The sequence below is a fragment of the Chiloscyllium punctatum genome, chromosome 20 (genome assembly GCF_047496795.1).
Source record: "Chiloscyllium punctatum isolate Juve2018m chromosome 20, sChiPun1.3, whole genome shotgun sequence".
Lineage (NCBI taxonomy): Eukaryota > Metazoa > Chordata > Chondrichthyes > Orectolobiformes > Hemiscylliidae > Chiloscyllium > Chiloscyllium punctatum.
In genome coordinates, this window is record NC_092758.1 from 10,830,116 (window position 1) to 10,853,471 (window position 23,356).

General features: G+C 46.8%; 2 protein-coding genes across 2 annotated transcripts in view; one reads left to right on the forward strand and one right to left on the reverse strand.

The window, feature by feature from the left end:
- Positions 1-5,287, forward strand: part of rbm22 (RNA binding motif protein 22) — a 28,443-nt gene extending 23,156 nt beyond the window's left edge. Inside the window, exons 9-11 of the mRNA XM_072590309.1 lie at positions 778-869; positions 2,610-2,744; positions 3,569-5,287. Coding sequence (XP_072446410.1) covers positions 778-869; positions 2,610-2,744; positions 3,569-3,702 — 361 coding nt within the window. The 3' untranslated portion in view covers positions 3,703-5,287. The remainder of the gene's footprint in view (positions 1-777; positions 870-2,609; positions 2,745-3,568) is intronic.
- Positions 5,288-10,449: 5,162 nt separating this feature from the next.
- The window catches only part of LOC140491880 (myozenin-2), a 43,544-nt gene continuing 30,637 nt past the window's right edge, over positions 10,450-23,356 (reverse strand). The window contains exons 3-6 of the mRNA XM_072590310.1: positions 22,098-22,261; positions 18,777-18,954; positions 15,719-15,902; positions 10,450-10,904 (exon numbers count right to left, since the gene is read on the reverse strand). Of these exons, the coding sequence (XP_072446411.1) occupies positions 10,715-10,904; positions 15,719-15,902; positions 18,777-18,954; positions 22,098-22,261 (716 nt within the window). The 3' untranslated portion in view covers positions 10,450-10,714. The remainder of the gene's footprint in view (positions 10,905-15,718; positions 15,903-18,776; positions 18,955-22,097; positions 22,262-23,356) is intronic.

Sequence of the window (23,356 nt, forward strand, 5' to 3'; positions counted from 1 at the left end):
CTGGCCTGCGCTCCCAGCACCGTGCGGTAAAGCCTGGCCTGCTCTCCCAGCACCGTGCGGTAAAGCCTGGCCTGCTCTCCCAGCACCGTGCGGTAGGGCCTGGCCTGCTCTCCCAGCACCGTGCGGTAAAGCCTGGCCTGCTCTCCCAGCACCGTGCGGTAAAGCCTGGCCTGCTCTCAGCACTGTGCGGTAAAGCCTGGCCTGCTCTCCCAGCACCGTGCGGTTGGGCCTGGCCTGCTCTCCCAGCACCGTGCGATAGGGCCTGGCCTGCTCTCCCAGCACCGTGCGGTTGGGCCTGGCCTGCTCTCCCAGCACCGTGCGGTTGGGCCTGGCCTGCTCTCCCAGCACTGTCCGGTAAAGCCTGGCCTGCTCTCCCAGCACCGTGCGGTAAAGCCTGGCCTGCTGTCCCAGCAGTTTGTGGCAGCTGTCAGCCTGATGCTGGACTACCCAGGGATGCCCACATCCTGTGAACTTTCTTTTTAAGAATTGCATCCTTTGTGATGGAACCATAGTTCCTCAGTTAGCGCTCTCGTGTAGTGATTGGTCTGTGAACAGAAAAGGCCTGACCTTGGGTTCAGAGCTGCCTCTTTCACATATGCACAAGAAGTCTGGTACATGTCGCTGAGCTGCTTGCGGGAGTGTCAGTGTGTTCTTGCAGACTCGGTGTTTCACCAACTGTGCCACAAGGTGTGTTCTTGCACTCGTGTGCTTGTTCCTTCTCTCTGCGGCAGGGGAATGTTTGTGGCTGCATTGATTCCAGTTCTTGTTGAACTGCAGATCACAAGCTGCCAGAGGGAAAGAGAAAGAGAAGGACTCCAATGTCTCCGAGTCAGGAATGAAGTTGGAGCCTGTTCCAGGGCTGCCCGGTGGTAAGTCGGTGACAGATTTCTCCTCTTACCATATAGTTTTCTCCTCTTATCCCATTGATAGTGACACACTTGTTATTTCTGCTCTCCCTTTATTATACAAAACTACTTTGCAAGCTGGTGTTCATATGGACTACTGGGTTGAAATGTGCTAAATCCCCACAGAATCGCATCCTAAGTGTGCTTTATTCTGACCACAGCTGGTCTCTGGTGTCAGCTAAAATTAAAAGTAATTTTTAAGATATTCAAAGTAATTGTACTGACCTTAAAAGTGTTCTTGGTCCCCAACAAAGATGCCTTCCAACCCAGCCAGATCAGAAACCAGGGCAATCTGATTCTGCAAATTGGGAGATATAATTTTCTAAAATGTACTCTTTCTGAATATCACTGTACAGGCCTCAAACAGAACCAACAGTCTATGCAGAGAAAAGCTTGTTGGCAGATTATTCAGGGTTATTCAGTGAAGCTTCAGGGTGGATTTAGGGAGGCAGGAGGCCCCCGGTAATTTGAAGTTGTTAGGGAGGATGGAATTGTACCCGGGTCCCTGGCACTGAGAGGCAACAGTGCTGACTACTGGGCGACTATGCTGCGCCAATTTGGCTTGTCTGCTATTTGCACAGAGGAGGGAGGGTCGGTAACCTGTAGTCACCACCATAAATTGTGTGGCAAAATAAATGGGGACAATGAGGAAAATTGGTTTTCATTTACATTAGGAGATAGTGAGGACTGCAGATGCTGGAGATCAGAGCTGAAAATGTGTTGCTGGAAAAGCGCAGCAGGTCAGGCAGCATCCAAGGAGCAGGGGAATCAACATTTCGGGCATAAGCCCTTCTTCAGGAATCTTCCTGAAGAAGGGCTTATGCCCGATTCTCCTGCTCCTTGGATGCTGCCTGACCTGCTGTACTTTTCCAGCAACACATTTTTCATCTTTCATTCACATTAATCAGGGATTGTACTGAAAGGGTCTTGGGATCCTGTGTCGTAGAAACCTTCGGAATCGGTGGTCACCATCAAAATGGTCTCATCTACATGAGATGCTGGGCCTGTAGCAAATCAAATCCATTGGGGCAAGCGAGCAGCTTCTCATCATGTACTGTTTACAATGACTGAAGCGATCAGTCTGTGGGAGGCAGGTTCTTCCACAAGTGCCGCTTGCAAAGTGGTTATCAGATACTGTCATGGATGGCTGATTTTGGTGTTAGTGCCTGTTCGTAGGCACTGCTGCCCTGTGACACATACTGGGCCACAATGTCACCATGTCCCTGCTGTGGGCTCTGAAGTGTAAGAATTGGTGTTTAACTCCTTGGTGGCACTATTGCATGCGGCGTTGACTCCGAGGTTTGGACCCCTGCCTGGTTATCTGAAATCAGTTCCCTCAGCATACTGCTCTGGCCTGTGGTCTGAACAATTAATTATGCTCCTGAAGAGGACCAGTCTGCGGGATTATTGAGGAGCAAGGATCCAAAAGCTTTTGAGTGTGGAGAATAAATTGAACAGCTCTTTGAAAAAGCTGACAGGGTCACAATGACCCAGTTGACCTCTGCCTGAGCTGTCAGATTCTGTCTTTCTGCTTTGTGTTTGTAGTTTCTCTTGTATGTCTGATGATGAGGGGAAGGGGTGAAGGGCTGTTTCAGTAGCTTCACGGCTGGAAGCTGTGATCTTTATGCTAAGTCGAACCACTGCCTTATTTGTGTCTGTTTTCTGTTCTCCCCCCCCCCCCCCCCCCCGCCATCCCCCTTGAAGCCTTGCCTCCGCCCCCACCAAACATTGAAGAGGAGACTCCCACCAATTTCTTCAACCTTCCGCCCAGCGCTCCGCCTGCCGTGGTGAACCTATCCCTGCCTCCTCCACCTGGCCTCGCACCACCTCCACCACCAGGTAAACTGGCCTTGCAGCTGCTGTTCTCGAGCTAAAACTATCTCACTGCGTAAGGGACTGGAAATCAGCATTGTATCCACTGCAGCGTGGGTCTTGTGGGGTTAGGGAGGCAGTTAGATTACGGGGAGGGTGGGGCAGTGATATGTTGCTAGATTTGCTGATTCTCACACCCAGTTTGTGAGAGGTGATGTGTTTAAGATGGTCATTCAGTTTAGCTTTGAATAATTGTGTTAATGACAGTGGGTCTAGGGTGTTTTGGGGGGGGGGGGAAGTGGGGTGGATGGAGGGGGATAGAGGGGATTGAGAAAGTTTGGGGAGGGTTGAGACATTGAGGGAAGGCAAGTGGAGCATAAGGCCTGAGGGAGTCAAAAGATAGGACACCACGAGATAACCTTGCTGGGAGTAGGGAGGGAAGTAGAGGGTGTTCATGGTATGTTAAGAATATCATTTAGATTCATAGGTGAAGTCCCTTGAGCATTTATAAAGAGAGACTGGAAAGGTTAGTAGGTTGGAAACGGCCCCAAAATACCACGTTCTGTCAATAGGTGTATTATCAGGAAAAGTATTAGTGTCTAGTTTCATAACTTCAGTGACTGACTGAGGATCAATTATAATGTGGAGTGAATGGCTGGAGAGTGTAGGTTTCCTTGACTAGGGAAGGTTGTTGACTTTTGTTCTGTTCCATTGTATACTGACTGCACTGTGCTGTTATACGATGGAGTAATATGGGATCTGTGCTGATCCTCAGCAGGACTGTACAGTGTGCCTCCCACCTTCACGTTGTCCTTGTATCACTGACTCCTGTGTTTTTGTTTTCTCCCTAGGGTTTGGAGCCACCTTGTTCCATGGCATGCCCCCCCCACCACCTCCCTTCCTGCGGGCTCCAGGCCCTATCCATTACCCATCGCAGGACCCTCAGCGAATGGGTGCCCACACAAACAAACCAAGTAACGCCTAACGCCAGACCGACTTCGACTCGACTGCTCCCCGCTGACAGCCATCGACACCAACCCAGCTGGAGTTTGGGAAACTTGCATTCTCGAGCATCTCTTTTCTTTTGAGAAAAATCATCCCGGATCCATTCCAATCTTTTTTTTTAAGGGTTTAAGCATTTGTTTGATTGCTGTCCCACAATAGCAGTGAGCAGTATGAGTGGCTTCTCTCTGTTACCTCTTCATTGGTCAAGCAGGGTTGGCATTTGCTTCTGACCCTTGTTGTTGAATAGCACAGTTCTTGTCTCCTCCCTTTCCCCTCCCATGGTGAAGGGTTACTGGGTGCTCTGTGCGGATAGAGGCCTGAAGCATGTCTGGCTGGATTGTGAATTGGGTGTCTTGTCTTCTCCTTCCTCCACCTAGCCCCCTCGCTGCCCACCCCCCCCAACAAAACTTGGCATATAGCATGTGACCTGTGTTATACCCACCTCAAATCCCACTCTCAGCAGTTCCACTGTTTACCCTGTGGGACACGCTATCCCCACACTGTCACTGACACACACAAGACAGCAGCGGAGGTACTCCACTGGGGTCTGTACCCTTGGAATTTACGGGGGCGTGGGGGGTGGGGGGAGTGGTGCTGTCTGATTCCTGGAGGGAGTGCGTCCACGTGAACTGTGACTACATGATGCTGTGAGAATGCACACAGCCATGACTGAGGGCACAAAATGAAGTTCTTTTTCCCCAGTATCCTCCTGGTAATTTTGGATCCTCTGCCCTATCCCCACATTCATCCAGGGCTATTCTGAAACTCAACGCTATATTGTCTTGGTTAAAAGATGTCTGTGCTACTTTGTTGGTAAGGTGCTCAAGGTGAAAGGTTATTGTGCAGGAGAATGGCGGCCATTGCATTAATTGTTCATCGAGAGCTGTTTGTGTGAATGGTTCCCAGTGACTTTGCCTGCAGACACTCTGTGAGGTGCTGAAGCCACTGACTCACCACCACCTGACGGCACACCCAGCTGCTGAAATGAGATAAAAATGCAGCAGTTCCCCACTCCCGCCTTGCTCCGAAAACCCATCCCCAAATGTCCAGCCCCATCCAGCTTTGAGGAGTGGTGGGGCTCCGGAATTGTGTCTGGGTGTACTAGCTCATGTTTTCACAGTAGGATTGAAAGGCTCGATTGGGACAGGGTAACCTCTCTGATCCTTCTCCGCACATCCCAGGCCCATTGCAGTGAACCCTGCTTTCCCTGATCAGGGGAAGACTGGTCTCTGTGACTCCCCTGGATAAAATCTCCCAGGGGAGTAAAAGAAATTTAACATGCAGTGGGAATACTCATTCCCAAGTTCTCACAGCACAACCTGATCCCACCTTTCCTTTGTAAATGTAGAGTCCTGTTTGTTTTTAATGTCCCAGAATGCTTGTTGCAGCAGCTCAGGTTTATTAGCCTTTAAGTGCTATGCAGACTTCTATGGGGGAACAGTATGCCTGGCCCCTCACCGTGGGGTTTGTGGAGGGTAAGGAATCCGTCACTCATAAAACTGCAGATAGAGAACCGTGAACCCTGTCAGTCTGTTCAAATCCATAAAGGCTCATCTTTTTTATAAGTCATTTGTGCGTCTGGTTTATTGAATACTGTCAAAGGTTATCATATCAGCCATGATCTCATTGTGAATGGTGGAGCAGACTCAATGGGCTGAATGGCCTACTTCTGGACTGTCAGATATGCTTTCATAGATATGCTTAGGTGCAATGTCTGAAGGTTATCAAGTCGTACAGCACGGAAACAGACCCTTAAGCCCAACCAGTCCATGTCAAACATAATCCCAAACTAAACTAGTCCCATCTGCCTGTTCCTGGCCCATATCCCTCTAAACCTTTCCTATCCATGACCTTATCCAAACGTCTCTTAAATGTTGTAACTGTTCCCACATCCACCACTTGCTCAGGAAGTTCATTCCACTTGCGAGCCACCCTCTGTGTAAAGGACAACTATCATTAATTCTATCTGTACCTCTCATTATTTTATGAACTTTAATCAGGTCACCACCTATTCTCCTGTGGAAAAAGTCCCAGCCTCTCTTTGTAACTCAAACCTTCCATACCTGGAAACATCCTGGTAAATCTCTTCTGAACCTCTCCAGCTTATTAATATCCTTCCTATAACTGGGCGACCAGAACTGGATGCAGGATTCCAGAAGAAACCTTACAATCTCGACATAACTTCCCAACTCCTCTACTCAAAGGACTGAGCAATGAAGGCGAGCGTGCCAAATGCCTTTTTAACCATCCTGTCTCTCTGTGATGCAAACTTTAAAGAATTATATACCTGTATCCCCAACTCCCCCTGTTCTACACATTACCCAGGACCCTACCATTAATTGTACAAACCCTGTCTTTGTCTGTTTTACCAAAATGCAATACCTTGTGCTTATCCAGATTGAACTCCATTTGCCATGTTTCAGCCCATTGACCGATTTGATCAAAGTCCTTTTGTAATCTTAGCAAACCTGTTTGCAATACCACCAATTTTGGAGTCATCCACAAACTTATAACCATGCCTTCAATAATCTCATAGGCTGGAGCTGTTTTCCCCGGAACGGCAGAGGCTGAGGGGTGACCTTTATAGAGGTTTATAAAATCGTGACGAGCGTGGATAGGATAAATAGACAAAAGTCTTTTCCCTGGGGTCGGGGAGTCCAGAACTAGAGGGCAAAGGTTTAGGGTGAGAGGGGAAAGATGTAAAAGAAATCTTACATAGAACATAGAAAAGGACAGCACAGAACAGGCCCTTTGGCCCACGAAGTTGTGCCAAGGTTTAATCCTAATGTAAAATATAGTAATTTAACCTACACACCCCTCAACCCACTGCTATCCATGTGCATGTCCAGCAGTCGCTTAAATGTCCCCAATGACTCTACTTCCACCACCACCACCGCTGGCAACGCATTCCATACATTCACAACTCTGCATACCTCTGACGTCTCCTTTATACCTTCCTCCTAATATCTTCAAACTATGACTCCTCAAACCAGTCAAATCTACCCTGGGGAAAAGTCTCTGGCTGTTGACTATCTATGCCAATCATTATTTTGTATACAGAAATCCTGCCAAGTTAGACATCTGCTAGCAAGATAAGTTCCTATAAAAAAAGTACCAACCTAAATTATGTTGGAGATGTCATAAGTTTGCACAGCTTGCATGTCTGATATCATTGTTTTAAGAAATGGCTTCTTAGCACGGAGACCTTGGGGCAACTTTTCACGCAGAGGGTGGTACGTGTATGGAATGAGCTGCCGAAGGATGTGGTGGAGGCTGGTACAATTAAAAACATTTAAAAGGCTTTTGGATGGGTATATGAATAGGGAGTGTTTAGAGGGATATGGGCCTGGTGCTGGCAGGTGGGGCTAGATTGGGTTGGGATATCTGGACGGGTTGGACTGAAGGGTCTGTTTCCATGCTGTACATCTCTATGACTCTATAAATGACAAGCAGAAGTGGACCCAGAACCAATCCACGTGGAACACCATTGGTCACTGGCCTCCAGTCTGAAAAGCTACCCTCCACTTTTTTTTTCTTGTTTTTTTACCCCCACACTACCTCCGAACTGTGGTAGGGCTTATTTTTATTCCCCAGCACCCATGTGTGTGTGCAGGTGTGAGACACAAGGTGTATGAATCTTTATTCAATTGCCACCACCAGGAAGATAGGAAGCACCCAAGTGGCCAGTGACAAGCACTGCCCTTCACATCAAAAGGCAATGCTGTGTGAGCCTCCATCGTTATTGTCTGTCTCCTGCCATTAAGCCAATTATGTATCCAATTGGCAAGCTCACCCTGAATCCTATGTAAACTAACTTTACTCCCAAGGCTGCGTTTTCAAAACATTGTATAGAAAACTCGGCTTTATGAGCAGAGGCATAGAGTCCAAACATGAGGCTGTTATTACTAACTCCTTAGGGTGGGGCACAGAGGCTTAATGGTTAGCACTACTGCCTCACGGCACCAGGGACCTAGGTTCAACTCCAGCCTTGGGTGACTGCGTGGAGTTTGTACTTTCATCCTGTGTCAGTTTTGGTTTCCTCCGGATGCTCTGGTTTCATCCCATGGTGCACGGATGTGTAGGTCTGGAAGGTTGGCCGTGTTAAATTGTTCATGGTGTCATGGATGTACAGACTGGGTGAATTAGCATTGGGAAATGCAGGGTTACGGGGATGGGATGGGATGCTCCGTGGGTAGGTGTGAACTTAATGGGCCAAATGGCTGCATTCCACACTCTAGGGATTCTACAGCTGTTAAAGTATTTGACAAGCCACTGCTGAAATATTGGAGTTTATGAAGAGGGTGCACAGATTTAATAGAATGATGCTAGGGGATTAGGGTTTTCAGCTACATTCAGAAACTGTTGGTCTCCTTCCAGCACATAAGGCTAAGGGGAGATTCAGTGGAATTATCCAGAATCCTGAAGGTGTTTTGAGAAAGTGAATGGGAAACTGTCTTATTACTGTTGGAGATAAATGTTTGACACAGCAAGTTGGTCCAATCTAGAACATGTTTCCTGATAAGACGGTGAAAGCAGATTCCAGAGTAACACTCAGTCAAGAACTGAATCAGTACTTGAATGGGAGAAATGTACAGGGACTTGGGGAATAGAGTGGGTGGATGGATCTTGTATACAGCAGGACAGGCAGGAATGGTCTGTACAGCTCTGATTCTAACTCACTCTCAGGAGTGTCTTTTGTCGAGTCCTGTAGTTACATCGCTCCTCTGTATGAGTGATAACTCTTAGCTAACCAAGCTGGTTGGAAAATTGAAGATAGGTGAGCAGGTGACTGAGTAAAAATCCAATCCAGGCCTCATTCTAGCAGCAGGGTACTCCAGGACCTGAGATAGCAGTAGAACTGAGACGATAGGAAATCCCAGGACAGCTCCAACACCAAATATTACATAAATAATATATGCATTAAGAAAATAAACGTTGAGCAACATGTTCTCGACTAGACAAGAAACCGTATTCAGGATGGTCCTTAAACATTACTGAAAATCTGCAGCATTTGCAGTGTGAGATCACTGGTAAGTCTGGGCATTTGTTTGGCAAATGATTTGTACTTTTTGATGTTAATAAGCAGTTGCTATTTTCTAATCTTTTGTCCCTGGCACCCAAACAAAAGTGTCTCACTGGGTCCGAACTTTAATTTCCCCCTGTTGGTGTTCATATTGAACCTCCTTTTTAGTCCATGATCTTGCCAGAGCCCCGTTATTGTCCTCATATTGAGTCATGGTATCATCTCGAACCAGGTCTTTTTCTGTTTAAAATAGAATCCCTACGGTGTGGAAACAGGCCGTTTGGCCTATTGAGTCCACACTGACCCTCAGAAGAACATTCACCCAACGCCATGTTAATTGGGAGATGTTCTGTTCCTGGTAACTGGGGGTCATGTGAGTGCTCTCTCAATCTTGGGTCTCACCAGTGCACAGGAGACTGCATTGTGAACAGTCATTATTTTATTTCCATCATAGAATCCCCACAGGGTGGAAGCAGACCAACCTGCCCATCAAGTCCACACCGACCCTCTGAAGAGCAGTCCACCCCATCCCTGTAACCCTATATTTCCCATGGCTAACTCACCTAGGGCTGTAATAGTCCTGGAAACTATGGGCAATTTAGCTTGGCCAATCCACCTGAACCTGCACATCTTGGGCCCAGAGCAAACTCACGCAGAGAATGTGCAAACTCCACACAGACATCACCCAAGGCTGGAATTGAACCCGGGCACTGTGAGATAGCAGTGTTAACTACTGAGCCACTGTTTATTCACTCAAGGAATATGGCTGGCTGAGCATTTTTATTCCTTTTGAGATGGTAAAGGTAATGCAGTCTTCGATTGAAAGAAATGCAAGTAGACCCCTGTTTTGTCCTGATAATGTTTTGGGTGCATTGGACATTGAAGATTGAAGGGCAGTGTGAAGTGAGGAGAGGAGCCCCATCTGTGGTGAAGGGGATAGTCCTTTCAGAATGCTGGAAGGTGGGGAGGAGGGGGATGGGAATGTGAAAGATAGTGGAGACGGTAGACAATGATCTGCAGGCAATCTCTGGGTTCCATTACTTGCAAGTGGATTTGTGCACAAGTCGGAGCAGAATGCAAGTGTACAGGCCGCATTCATGTGTTGGGTCTTTAAAATTACAGCCCTGTATGGGGTCATGATGGTGAGCACGGGCATTCATAAATGGTTCCTAAACTCTGTGTTGAATGTGGAAGTTTGTGGGTGGGAGGGGAGAGAAAAGACAAGCCCATTCATTGTGTTTCTGGCGAGGGAGGCAGACAGGGTGGGGGCTGCTGCTTGGTAGAAGAGGGAGGTGGGGGATTAGATGTGCTGCAGTGGAAAGTAACAGCCTCAGGAAAAATGTGATGGAGAGGAGAGAAGGGAATGGACGTTGGGAGGGCAAGTGGGGATCCTACGAGTTCCTGGGAGACGGTGCAGGAACAAAATGGCACTTCTTCAGGAGAAATTCCATCTTCTGTCCTTGACATATTTTCCAGAATATCTCTCGAAATGCCTTCGAGTTGAATGTGGGTGCGGAGTTAGGTGTGCATGAAATAGGTGCCCTTTTTATTTGTTAAAAATTAAACTCATCAGGCAAAAATAGTGGTGTCCTGATAGGATGCGAAATATGTTTGAGAAAGACTTGTACCAAGCAGGTGCCTGAATGGCCTCTTGCTGAGTTGTAATATTTGTGTCATCTGTTCTTTTTTCAAAAAAGGAAAAAGTTTCTTGTAGATTCTTTAATGTATATTAATATGATTAACAGCTTTACCAAGCAGTACTGTCAGGCACTTTCCCTTCAGTGTTGTTTAAACATCGCAGGGTTGTGTTAATTTAAAGATTTTTCTTTCTTTCTTGGACTGTGAAGAGGGGAGTGAATTTTGATTAAAATTGGCAGACAGCGGCCTCCCTCGCTGCCTGTACAGGTTCCTAATGGCAGCTGATGATCTCTTGGCGGGGTGACCTTCGTGTTCCTGATGCTGGAGTTTCTCACAGATCGGCAGATTCAGGGATGGGGGGCCCAGACCAGCCCCGAGCCAGCCTGTTGAAGCTGGGTCTGTTTGCAAAACGCTCTACCTCCACCTCCACCTCCGGTTCCTCCGGGATCTCTGTGGGTTCGAAACTCGATGGGTCCAGCAACCTCCTGTGACCACCAGGAACGCCAAAAGGGGTGGGGGCTCTGGAAAAGATTCAATTAAAAAAAAATAAAACGCGCACACACAGGCTGACAGCGAGGATAGAACATAGGCTATTACAGCGCAGTACAGGCCCTTCAGCCCTCGATGTTGTGCCGCCCTGTCATACCAATTTGAAGCCCATCCCACCTACACTATTTCATGTACGTCCATTTGCCTGTCCAATGATGACTTAAATTTGGTGAATCTACTACCATTGCAGGCAAAGCATTCCATACCCTTACTACTCTCTAAGTAAAGAAACTGCCTCTGACATCTGTCTTATACCTATCTCCCCTCAATTTAAGGTTGTGTCCCCTCGTGTTTGCTGTTCCCGTACTTGGAAAAAGGCTCTCCCTGTCCACCCTATCTAACCCTCTGATTATCTTGTATGTCTCTATTAAGTCACCTCTCAACCACCTCCTCTCTAACGAGAACAGCCTCAAAGCCCTCAGCCTTTCCTCATAAGACGTTTCACAGTGAGTCTGCAGACCAGTTTATCAGTCACCACAGGACAGTAACCGATGAGGCTGGGTTTGAACTAGGAGGATGTACAACAGTCAATTTGCCCCCAGCAAGCCCCCAAAAAAACAGCAGGGTGATAATGAGCAGGTGTTCTGTTTTCTGATGTCATGTTGGATTACAGGAAAGGATATCACAGAGTTTTCCCAACTCCTTTACAATACTGTAATGACTACGTGCATAACTACCCGGTTTTAATGTCAAATGGAACAATATTTTTCTGAGCGGGCGGCGATCCCTCAGCACTGATCCTCCAACAAAGCAGTTTTTCCTCATTGCTCGCCTTCCGATCCCAGTGAAGGGCTCACTCAGTATTCCTCCGACAGTACCACACTCAGTCAGTGTCGCACCCTTGTGGGACCATGCTACCTGTGACAGTGCACTGCTCTCTCCATACTGACTCTGACCAGGAAGCATTCCCATGGGATGAAGTTTTCACAGTGCGGCACTCCTTCAGTACGGTCACTGACAGTGCAGCAGTTCCTTAGTACTGACCATCTGACAATGCAGCACTACCTCAGTCCTGACCCTCTGACAGTTCAGCACTCCTTCAGCACTGACTCTCTGACAGTGCACACTCCCTCAGAACCGATCCTCTGACAGTGCAGTGCTCCCTCAGTACTGACCCTCTGACAGTGCAGCACTCCCTCAGTACTGAGTCTGTGGCAGTGCAGCACTCCCTCAGTACTGAGTCTGTGGCAGTGCAGTACTCACTCAGTACTGACCCTCCGACAGTGCTCCCTCAGTACAACACACTCTGTGTTGTGAATGTGTGTCTGTGCAGTGCTGACTCAGTGATTGTATTTCTGCCCACTGAGCCAGGGCTGCTACTGAATTGAGAAAGTGGAACAGAGAGTCTTTGTGGGGTGAAGTGACCCAAGCTGTTTAGAAATGAATCCTAAATGTATGCTTGTCAGTACAGGTCAATGTCTGTGTCTATATCTCCATAATCTCATCCAGTCCACAATCTGTGGGATCTTCTGTTTCCCCCCTCTTGAATCTCCCCAATTTTAACTATTCATAGCTGCGCTAGAGAGCCCATAGTCTCTCCCAAAACCATCTCCACTCTGCACTGTTCCCCCTCAAGGCACTAATTCAAATCCCTCTCTTCCACCAAACATTTGGCTACTCAGGTGTCAGTGTCTCCTTGAGAATGAGGTGGCAAATACTTTTTGTGATAATCTGTGATGTTACAGATGCGATATCAGTGCAAGTTGTTTATCCTAATCGACATTTCACTGGCCATTTGAGGAACAATGTAATGCATGAGGAAAATGTCTAATGTCAATCCTGGTGGAAAAGGAAGAGGGAACTGGAGTTTATATCATAGTTTCTATCCTCTCAGGATTTCGAGCCAATCTTTCCTGTAAGATGCACATTTGAAAATTTTGGCTGGGGATTGCTTTCAAGCAGGTTCTGAACAAATTGCTTAGTCAAAGAGTCACGGAGATGTACAGCACAGAAACAGACCCTTCAGTTCAACTCATCCATGCCAACCAGATATCCCAACCTAACAATAGACAAGAGACAGTAGGTGCAGGAGTAGGCCATTCTGCCCTTCGAACTAAGGTGCATTTGCCAGCACTTGGCCCATCTCCCTCTAAACCCTTCCTATTCATGTACCCATCTAGATGCCTTTTAAATGTTGTAATTATACCAGCCTCCACCACTTCCTCTGGCAGCTCATTCTATATATGTTCCACCCTCTGTGAGAAAAAGTTGCTCCTTAAGTCTCTTTTAAATCTTTCCCCTCTCATCCTAAGCCTATGCCCTCTAGTTCTGGACTCCCCCACGCCCCCCCCCCAGGGAAAAGGCCTCGACTATTCACCCTATCCATGCCCATCATGATTTTATAAACCTCTATAAAGTCACCCTTCAGCCCTTCCCTCAAACTGCCAGTAGTCTGGGGTTAGGCCAGTTTGTGAGCATTTCAGTGGGTTCAGAGCCTGGTTTGGGATGCACTTGCTCTCTGCTGTTTCCCCTGGAAGCAGTGAGTTCCAATAATATATTATTAATGACGCAGCATTCTATTTATTGCATGGTTTAATGTTGGTGGGCACAGTCTGACACTGATCAGATATTCACTGCATTGCAGGACAGTGATATCATCTCTGTCCCAAAATAAGCCCCAGTTTTAAATATTGCTCAGACGTGTGTACAGTGTTTGCATTTGTACCTTTCCCATCTGCCTGATGCACCGAAGCCTCACAGGGGTCAAACAGGAGTGTATGATGGTTAATGGAGTATACATCACAGCTGTCTGTCCTCAGGGATGTGGGTGAATTTATGTGACAAACACTTGGCCAGTGGTGGTGGTGGTGGTGGTGGTGATTGATGGATGAATACTGGCCTGGCACACGTGCTTTTGTAATCTCTGTGTCTAAGGAAGGACTTACTCAGTACATGTGGACGAGATCAATCCCTGTGATGAGGCAATAAGCCAGCAATGAGGAGCTAAGCAAATGTGGCCGTGCGAAATTGCCCTTAGTGTTTGGAATGTGCAGGCTAGGTGGGTTAGCCATGGGAAATGCAAGGTTACAGGGATAGGGTGGGGGTGAAGCTGGGTGGGACGTTCTTCAGAGAGTCAGTGTGGACTTGATGGGCCAAAAGGACTGCTTCCACACTGGAGGGATTCTATGATTCTAAGGTTCATTGAAGTTTAGAAAAATGGGGTTTGGTTTATTGAGACATACAATATTCTGAAGGGATTGGAAAGGGCTGAAACAATGTTTGTTCCAAGGGCTGGGGTATCCAGAACATGAAGGCACTGCCGTCGGATAAGGGACTGAATCATTTAGGAGACATTACTGCAATCAAAACTTGGCTTCAATTGCTTTCTGTAACAGAGAATTCCAAAGCTCTCTGGCTGATGATATGTCTGTTTACCTCAGTCTTCAGTTTGACGTTTGCTGTTTGTAACAGGGACCAATCTTCAGAAAGTGTTTCATTGGCCACAGTGTGCTTTGAGATGTTTGGCACTCATAAGGAGCATTGTCTAAATGATAAATGTTGGTAATAGCATGCTCCCAGGAAAGGCAATGTGGTAATGACCAGGTCGCTTGTTTCAGTGATGTTGGTTGATGGATAATTATTGGACCTGAAACATGAGGGACATGTAATGCCATCTGAGAGAAAAGATATGGGCCTCAGTTTTGTGATTCACCTCAAAGAAGGCGTTTCCAACAGTGCAGATGCTGGGAGGGTTAGCCTAGCATTCATTCCCAACGGAACATGGGATTGAGTTCCAGAACTGCAATATCATGTTGCAATTATACAAAATGCTGGTGTGTTCACACTTGGAATATTGTGTACCAGTTCTGGCCCCCATATTTTGGGAAGGATGTGGAAGTATTCGAAAAGGTGCAGAGGAGATTTTCCAGGATGTTGCCTGGTCTGGAGGGAAGGTCTTATGAGGAAAGGCTGAGAGACTTGGGTCTGTTCTCATTGGAGAGAAGAAGGCTAAGGGGGGATTTGATAGAGACATACAAGATGGTCAGAGGGTTAGACAGGGTAGACAGTGAAAGTCTTTTTCTGAGGATAATGACATCAGTGTGTATGAGGGGGCATAACTACAAATTGAGGGGTGATAGATTTAGAACAGATGTCAGAGGTAGGTTCTTTACTCAGAGAGTGGTAAGGGCGTGGAATGCCCTCCCTGCTAATGTAGTGAACTCAGCCACATTAGGGAGATTTAAACAATCCTTAGATAAGCACAAGGGTGATTTTAGGGTAATGTAGGGGGACGAGCTGAGAGTAGTTCACAGGTCAGTGCAACATCGAGGGCCGAAGGGCCTGTTCTTTGCTGTGTTGTTCTATGTTCTATGTAGGGCCATCCACATCTCAAAGGGGTGGCAATGAAGGAGGAGACAGTGGCCCAATGGCATCATTGCCAGCCTCTTAACCCAGAGAGTAAAGAAACTTTCTGGAGAGCTGGGTTCAAATCCTAACATGGTGCAGGTGATGGAATTTGAATTCAATAAATAAAGTCTGGAATTAAAAATGACCATGAAATGATTGTTGTAAATCCTCACTTGGGTCACTAATGTCCTTTTAGGGAAGGAAACTGCTGGTCTTACCCAGTCTGGCCTACATGTGACTCCAGACCCACAGCAACACGGTTGACTCCTAACTGCCCTCTGGGCAATTAGGGATGGGCAATAAATGCTGGACCAGTCAGAGATGCTCATATTCCATGAAGGAATAAGGATAATACAAGGGGAAGAGATGACTAAGGAAGGGTTTACAGGTGTGTGTGACTGACACCAAGTCTTGGTTTGTGGTGGTGAGTAGTGGTTACCTGTTGAAGCACCTGTAGGTCTCTGATTGAGCTTTAACTGGAACCTCTGGAAGCTGGTTAACCATGGATTCCAAGAGATCAGGTTGATCCATCAGTGCTTCAGCCCAGGGTGATTGGTATGACCTGGGAATGGCTGTGATGTTGAACTTCTCGGGTGGAATTTCCTTCAAAGGCCCGGAATAACCTGACATCAAGGAAACCGAGAAATGAAATCCTGTTCCTTTCCCACCTCGCCCCACCCTGCCTGCAACTTCCAACCCTCCGAGACTCACCAGTTTCTCCAGTTTGACCTCTCGATCATCCCCAGCTTTATTCACTCCGCCGTTGGCAACTAATTCATCTTTAACCTTGGGGTTCCCTCTTTAAACCTCACCGCCTCTTCTGTCTCTTTAAACAGAAGGCCATTTGACCCCTCAAGCCTGCTGCAATATTTGGAAAGACTGCTGTGAGTGTCCCTCTCCATTTTCCTATTCCCCCCCCATTAGTCTGTGACCAAGCGTTTGATCATCTGATATCTCAGCATTTGACTCGGAGATTGATTTCTTTTTGATTCACATTGAAGATGCTGTGCAAGGTTCTGAGGGAATGTTCTACTTCCTCACTTCCATTGACCTATGGTCTCTGAGAACAAAAGTTTCAGTTCAATTATATAGAGCTGTCAGTTTTTCTATGTTTGCTGTAAGTGACCAATGTTTATTTGAAGGTTAAGTGCTCACGTTGTGTGGACAGAACAGCCTGAGGCCATTCAGCCCGACAGCTAGTGGTTATATTTCATACTCCTCCAACACCAGCTCATCTACTTCTACAGGGTGCAGTTTAGATCTGACATTGTGACAGGGCAAATAGGGGTAGTTTCTCCTGTGTCAGAGGGTCTAGAACAGGACAGACACAGGAACTCAAGAACAGGAGGAGGTTATTCATCGTATCAATATCATCATATCTGATCAAACACCTCAATGCCACATTCTCACACTATCTCCATATCCCTTACTGTTATCAATCGATTTCTACCTTGAGTCTCAATGATTGAGCTTCTGTGACCCACTGGGGAGGAAAATATTAAAGATTCATCAGCCCCAGAAGTTTGCTCCTCATCTCAGTTGTAAGTGACCTTATTCCTTATTGAGAGACAGTGTCCCCTAGAGTCACCAGCCAGAGGGAGATCCTATCTACTCTCACCCAGTCATGACCTGCAAAAATGTTTGAAGTTTCAATGAGATCAACTCCCCATCTTCACATCTCTACAGAGCACATGCCCACATTTATTCAAAGCTAATAAGCAAGCACATTGCACAATGAAGAAAGCAGACAGTATGTTAGCATTCATTTCAAGGGGCCCACTGTTCTCACAAGATGTCCTGCCACTGATTACTCTGAAGAACCTCTATTAAACTGTCTCTGTCTTTTCTTCAGATAAGGTGCTGATGCTCGAGGTGAGACCTCACTAAGATCCTAAACAACAGTAATCTACTTTACTCCTGTTAGCATTCAAATCCCCTTGAATGCTAACATACATTCACCTTCCCAATTCCTTGATGTGCCTGCACATGGAAGAGGACACTCAATCTGACCTTCAGGGGAAACAATTTCAGACTGTGGTGAGGATTTTGTTTTTCCCTGAGAGGGTGGCGAATCTTTGGAACTCCTTACTCCAGATAGCTATGGAGGATTCTCTAAGGTAGTGATGTACTGAAGATCTGTCGGGGTAGAAGACCAACTCTGGTCTAGTTGGGTGGCAGAACAGGCCCAAAGGGCTGAATGGCCTACTCCTGCCCCCTATTCTTTTCTCCCTCCTGTGGTCTCTCTTGAATTTTAAACATTTTAAACATAGAAACGTAGAAAATAGGAGCTGCGTAGGACATTTGATTCTGAGGCTTGCTGTACCATCCAATGTGACCATGGCTGATCATCCAACTCGTCCACTGTTCCTGCTTTCTCCCCATTCCCTTTGATCCCTTTAGCCCTAAGGACTGTATCTAACTCTTTCTTGAAAACATTCAATGTTCTGGGCTCAACCATGTTCTGTGGCAGAGAATCCAACAGGCTCCCCACTCCCTCGGTGAAGACATTTCTCCTCATAGGGTCATAGAGACGTACAGCACTGAAACAGGCTCTTCTGTCCAACTCGACCATGCCGACCAGATATCCTAAACTAATCAAGTCCCATTTGCCAGCACTTGGTCCATATCCCTCTAAACCCTTCCTATTCATATACCCATCCAGATGCCTTCTAAATGTTGTAATTGTACCAGCCTCCACCACTCCCTCTGGCAGCTCATTCCATACACGTACCACCCACTGTGTGAAAAAGTTGCCCCTTACATCCCTTTTAACTCTTTCCCCTTTCACCTTAAACCATCTAGTTTGGACTCCCCCACTCCATGGGAAAATACCTCACCTATTTATCCTATCCATGCTCCTCATGATTTTATAAACCTCTATAAGGTCACCCCTCAGCTTCCAATACTCCAGGGAAAACAGCCCCAGCCTTTTCAACCTCTCCCTACAGCTCAAACCCTCCGACCCTGGCAACATCCTTGTAACTCCTTTCTGAACCCTTTCACCTCAGTCCTAAATGACCTACCCTGTATCCTTAGACCATAACCCCTGGCTCTGAACTCCCTGGTTATTGGAACCATCTTTCTTGCACTGACCCTGTCTGGTCCATTAGAATTTTATCAGCTTTTCTGAGAGACACCTCATTCTTCCAAACTTCAGCGAATTTAGTTCTATCCGATCATGTTCTCTCTTCACATGTCAGTCCTGTCACCTCAGGAATCAGTCTGATAGTAGTGACTGTCTCATCTTGATGGGAGCACCTGGAAGCACCTTTGTCATGTTTAACCCTTGGAATCCCGTTGTGATTTTAATGACCTCTATCGGTCCCGCCACCCATCTCTTTTCAAGAGAAAAGGGCCCCAGGCCTGTGCAATTGTTATCAGAAAGTGGCAGCAAAACCAGACAAGACAGTGACGGAGCAGATGTTAGATGTTAAAGGTCAGACAAAACCAGAAAGTAGAATCCTTCCTTTCAATGGCACCTTTAGGGAGACACTTACCAGGGGCAATGTTGCTGGGGTTCAGAATGACCTTGATGTTCTTGGCTGCAGACAGTTTTCCGAAGGGTTTTGGGGCAACGGCTGGCCCAGCCCCTTTTGAGCCAGCTTTTGTGATATAGATTTCCGACCTGTAGTTTTCCTTCCCTCCCTCCTCCTGAGGGACTGTTCCATTGACATTCTGCACAGGAGGAGGACAGTATCAGATCCTGGGGGCTTAATCAACGGTTTCGTGAGCTGCATCGCGTCGCAGCAGCCCGGAACCAAACCAGAAATAGTAACTCAACACTGGCTTGATTCAGATGAACATTGGAACACTTGGAGGCCATTCAGCCTCTCGATTCTGCTCTGTCATATTTCAAATAACCTCCCTCCTCCCTTCCCATTCCCCCCTCCCAACCACCAATCAGATTCATTCTTCCCATTGGCCAACCAGGTTGTACCCTCTACCTCTGTTCACCTAGCCCTACCTCACCACCCTGCTCCCACCACCCCCCTTATCCACACTCCACCCACCCCCACACCCAGTCCTGAGGAAGGGTTTACACCTGAAACGTTGACTTCTCCACCTCTTGATGCTGCCTGGCCTGCTGTGATCTTCCAGCCTCCTGCCTGTCTACCTTGAAATCCAGCATCCGCAATTTTGATTGTCTCAAGCTGCACTGACCGGCCTACAATTTCCTAGTACGTGCTTGAATGATTCATAAGATCCTCACAGTGCAGAAAGAGACTGTTCCGCCCATTGAGTCTGTATTAACCCTCTGAAGAGCATCCCAGTCAGATTCAGCCTTCCCCATTCTATCTAAGTAATTCCACATTTCCCATGGCCAATCCACATAGCCTGCCCAATTCAGCATGGCCAATCCACCTCCCCTCCATGTCTTTGGACTGTGGGAGAAAACCCATGCAGACACGGGGAGAATGTGCAAACTCTGTATGGACGATTGCCTGAGGCTGGAATTGAACCCAGGTCCCTGGCACTGTGAGGCAGCAGTGCTAACCACTGAGCCATCGTGCCATTCAGCTGTTATTTAACAGTTCAGTGTTAGCCCAGACACTGCTATGCCCGTGACTATGACATTTATACATTATATAGTGAGCTGCAGTAATTCTATGTTGGATTCTTCCACACTGCAACAGCTGCGTCTATTCTTTTTATGTTGTGAAGGGTAACGCAAGCCCACTGCATCTTGTCAGATACCCTGCTGGGGGCAAACTCTCACCCTCTGCTCCCTTCTATTTGTCTTTCATTATGACACAGAGTAGAGGCAAATCCAACTTCTCAGTCCAATCTGTGAATATTGGGAAGTTGCACACTGACTGAGCACTTTGGTTCAGTTTAGTGGAAGCACCGATAAATGTGTTTTTTTTTTGAAAATAAGGTCTTGAAAGGCTATCAACCTCTAGAATTCTTCATACATCTGGTATCAGGTGAGTTCAGCTGTGCTGTGTCCAATTGTTTGTGTGTAGACCTACGCAGTGCACGAGAGAAAAATATGAACTTTTGGATTTTTTGTTGTTTGGGTGGAACTCTGTGAAGATGAAAGCACAGGTTTGGGTGGACATACCTCGAAGGGAGCACAGTCGAGGAGATTTGTCTGCACAGATTAAAACTGTTGTAATTCAGTTACAGGTGAATTTCATTGTAAAAGTAGGCACTTTGCTGATGCCCAGTGTTACGAACGCAGTATTTATAGGAATGTTATATTTTAGGTTTGTGTCTTTAATATAGGCTTGGACAGAGGAATGAAACGAGGAATGCAGCCTTCCCTGAATTCTGCCTGACGACAAGTCAGAGTGATTTGGATTTTAAAGATTAAGGGGAGGGGAGGGAGGTGGACAATGTAGACTGTTTTACTGGCAAGAAGCTACAAGATATTATGCACACTTGTAAAAAAATGACCAGGACTTAGAAATGCCAGCTTTTGTAAATGATTACACCTTATGTTATCTGTTTAATTCCAGAAGAATGGAGTTTGGGTGGTATGAAGAAAGGATGATTAACATTTCTACCTGGATACGAGATCCATGTGATTCATGCCACCATGGAGATGAGTTTTGAGAGTTCACAGGAAGCAAATATAGGATCAGGTTACGATTTTCCTTAAATATCATTGAATCTCACAGATACAGGCAGTCTGCAAGAAACTTACAGAAGTAACGAGAGAGAGAGGTAGAGGGAGAGAGAGGTAGCAGAAAAGAGATAGCAGGGAAAGATAGAGGCAGCTTAAGCAGGGAAAATGCTGGTCTTGTTGATCAACAAGTAAAATGTGTGTGGGAGACACAGAGCTCAGAAGTGTAAGTATTTGTGAGGTTTTGAACAAGTCTGAAAGGCTCACCTAAATTTGGGTACAGGAAGAGATCTCTGTGAGAGTTAGTTGAGGAATTAGCTGGTTGGTGAATAACAAAGCAAGCCCCCAGAAACCCTCATTCTGGAGAATGAAATGTTCACTTCAGAAAAATACAACCTTAGAGTGAGATATTCCGTTGTTTTAACAGTGGTTTCGGTTGCCTTATTGCAGTAATAGTCTTAAAACTTGGAATCTTGACACGTGATCCTTCTAGGAGAAAGTGAGGATTGCAGATGGTGGAGATCAGAGTCAAAAAGTGTGGTGTTGGAAAAGCACAGCAGGTCAGGCAGCATCCGTGGAGCAGGAGAGTCGACATTTTTTGCATAAGCCCTTCATCAAGAGCTGACATTTATATTGGTGCTTCTGCAAGAGCTGGCATTTCTAAGTCCTGGTCATTTTTTCGCAAGTGTGCATAATATCCTGTAGCTTCTTGCCAGTAAAACAATCTACATTGTCCTCCTCTGTCCCCTCCCCTTAATCTTTAACAGCCAAATCACTCCAACTTGTCAGGCAGAATTCAGGGAACGCCGCATTCCTCGTTTCATTCCTCTGTCCAACCCTAAATTAAAGACACAAACCTAAGATATAACATTCCTATAAACCCGCTGTTTATGATTGTGTTTAGGATGAAGGGCTTTTGCCCGAAATGTCGATTCTCCTGCTCCTCGGATGCTGCCTGACCCTGCTGTGCTTTCCCAGCGCCACACTCTTTGACAGGTGATACTTTGAGTCAGCTATTGGAAATACGGATGTCTTTCTAAAAATTATCGTTGCCCACAGGGATCATAACAATAGAGACTAACCCCCCCTTGAGAGACTGTCAGTTCCATTCTTTCCAATGGCTATCTGTCCAGCCCCAGCGACCTCCCTCAGAATTGGACGGAATTCAACATCACGGAAGCTTTACTCTGCCACCCCAGTTGGCATGATGGAAGGGGGTTAATACTTGCATTAGCAGCTACATTGTACTCACCACATGAGCCTGAGCTCCCGGGGTCCCTTCCACGGTGAACTTGTCAACCCTCTTCTGCCGCATGTGGAACATCTTTGAGCCTTTGTTGGCAAGTAACGCGAGCTCCTCCATCATCACATCCTGAGGAACACTGACCTTCTTCCCCAGATCCAGGTGAGGCACCTCTTCATGTCGGGGGGGAGAGGGGAGCGGGGGTGGGAAAGAAAACAAGACACCAGGAAATGTACAGGGACAGAGTCAATGCATGTGAGGCTGGAAGAGCACAGCGGGTCAGGCAGGAGTGGGAGAGGGAGTCAACATTTCAGGCCGAAACCCTTCCTCAAGACTGGGGTGGGGGTGGGGAGCCCAGAAGTAAATAGAGGAAGTGGGGGTTGGGCCTGGGGCAAGGGTAGGTGGGATGGAGATAGGTGGATGCAGGTAGGGGGTTATTGTGATTGGTCAGTGGGAAGAGTGGAGTGGATAGATGAGTGGGAAGATGGACAATTTAGGGCAGGTCAGGGAGGCGAGGGAGAGGGGGAGGGGTCATGGGATAAGGCTGGGGGACAAGGGACTTTGAAGCCAGTAAAGTCAATATTGAGGCCATTGATCTGTAAGCTCCCCAGGTGAAATATCAGGTGGTGTTCCTCCAGTTTGCGTTTGGTCTCACTCTGACACTGGAGGAGGCCAAGGATGGACTTGTCGCTGGGAGAGTGGGAGGGGCAATTAAAATGGCTGGCTACTGGAAGGTGGTGTTGGGACAGGGAGACTGAGGAATAAATGGTCTAGTGGAACAGGTTTTGCCTTTAACAAATCCTGCAACATTTTACAGCTCCACATCCCTGCTCACCCCCATTTATGTTTTCACACAACAATGTCTGACCCCTTTTCCCAATGCGTCTTTCTGACTTTGCGTCAATCTCCGCTTGTTGTAAAGCATCTTATCTTTTAGAAGTGCATTGGGAGAAATTTCAACCAACTCAATGCACACCCACCTGTTCAGAGTCAACACCAGGCCCATTGATGAAGAGCCCAAATGGAAAATGCTGGGGGAAATTCAGCAGGTCAGCTAGTTCTGATAAAGAGTGATACCAGACTCGAAACTTTAACTCTGCTTTCTCTGTTTACAGCTGCTGCCAGACCTGCTGAGTTTCTCCAGCCTTCTCTGTGTTTGTTTCAAACTTTCAGCATCCATGGAACTTTGTTTTTATGTGTGTAAGACCCAGTAGAGTCATAGAGTCATAGAGATGTACAGCATGGAAACAGACCCTTCGGTCCAACCT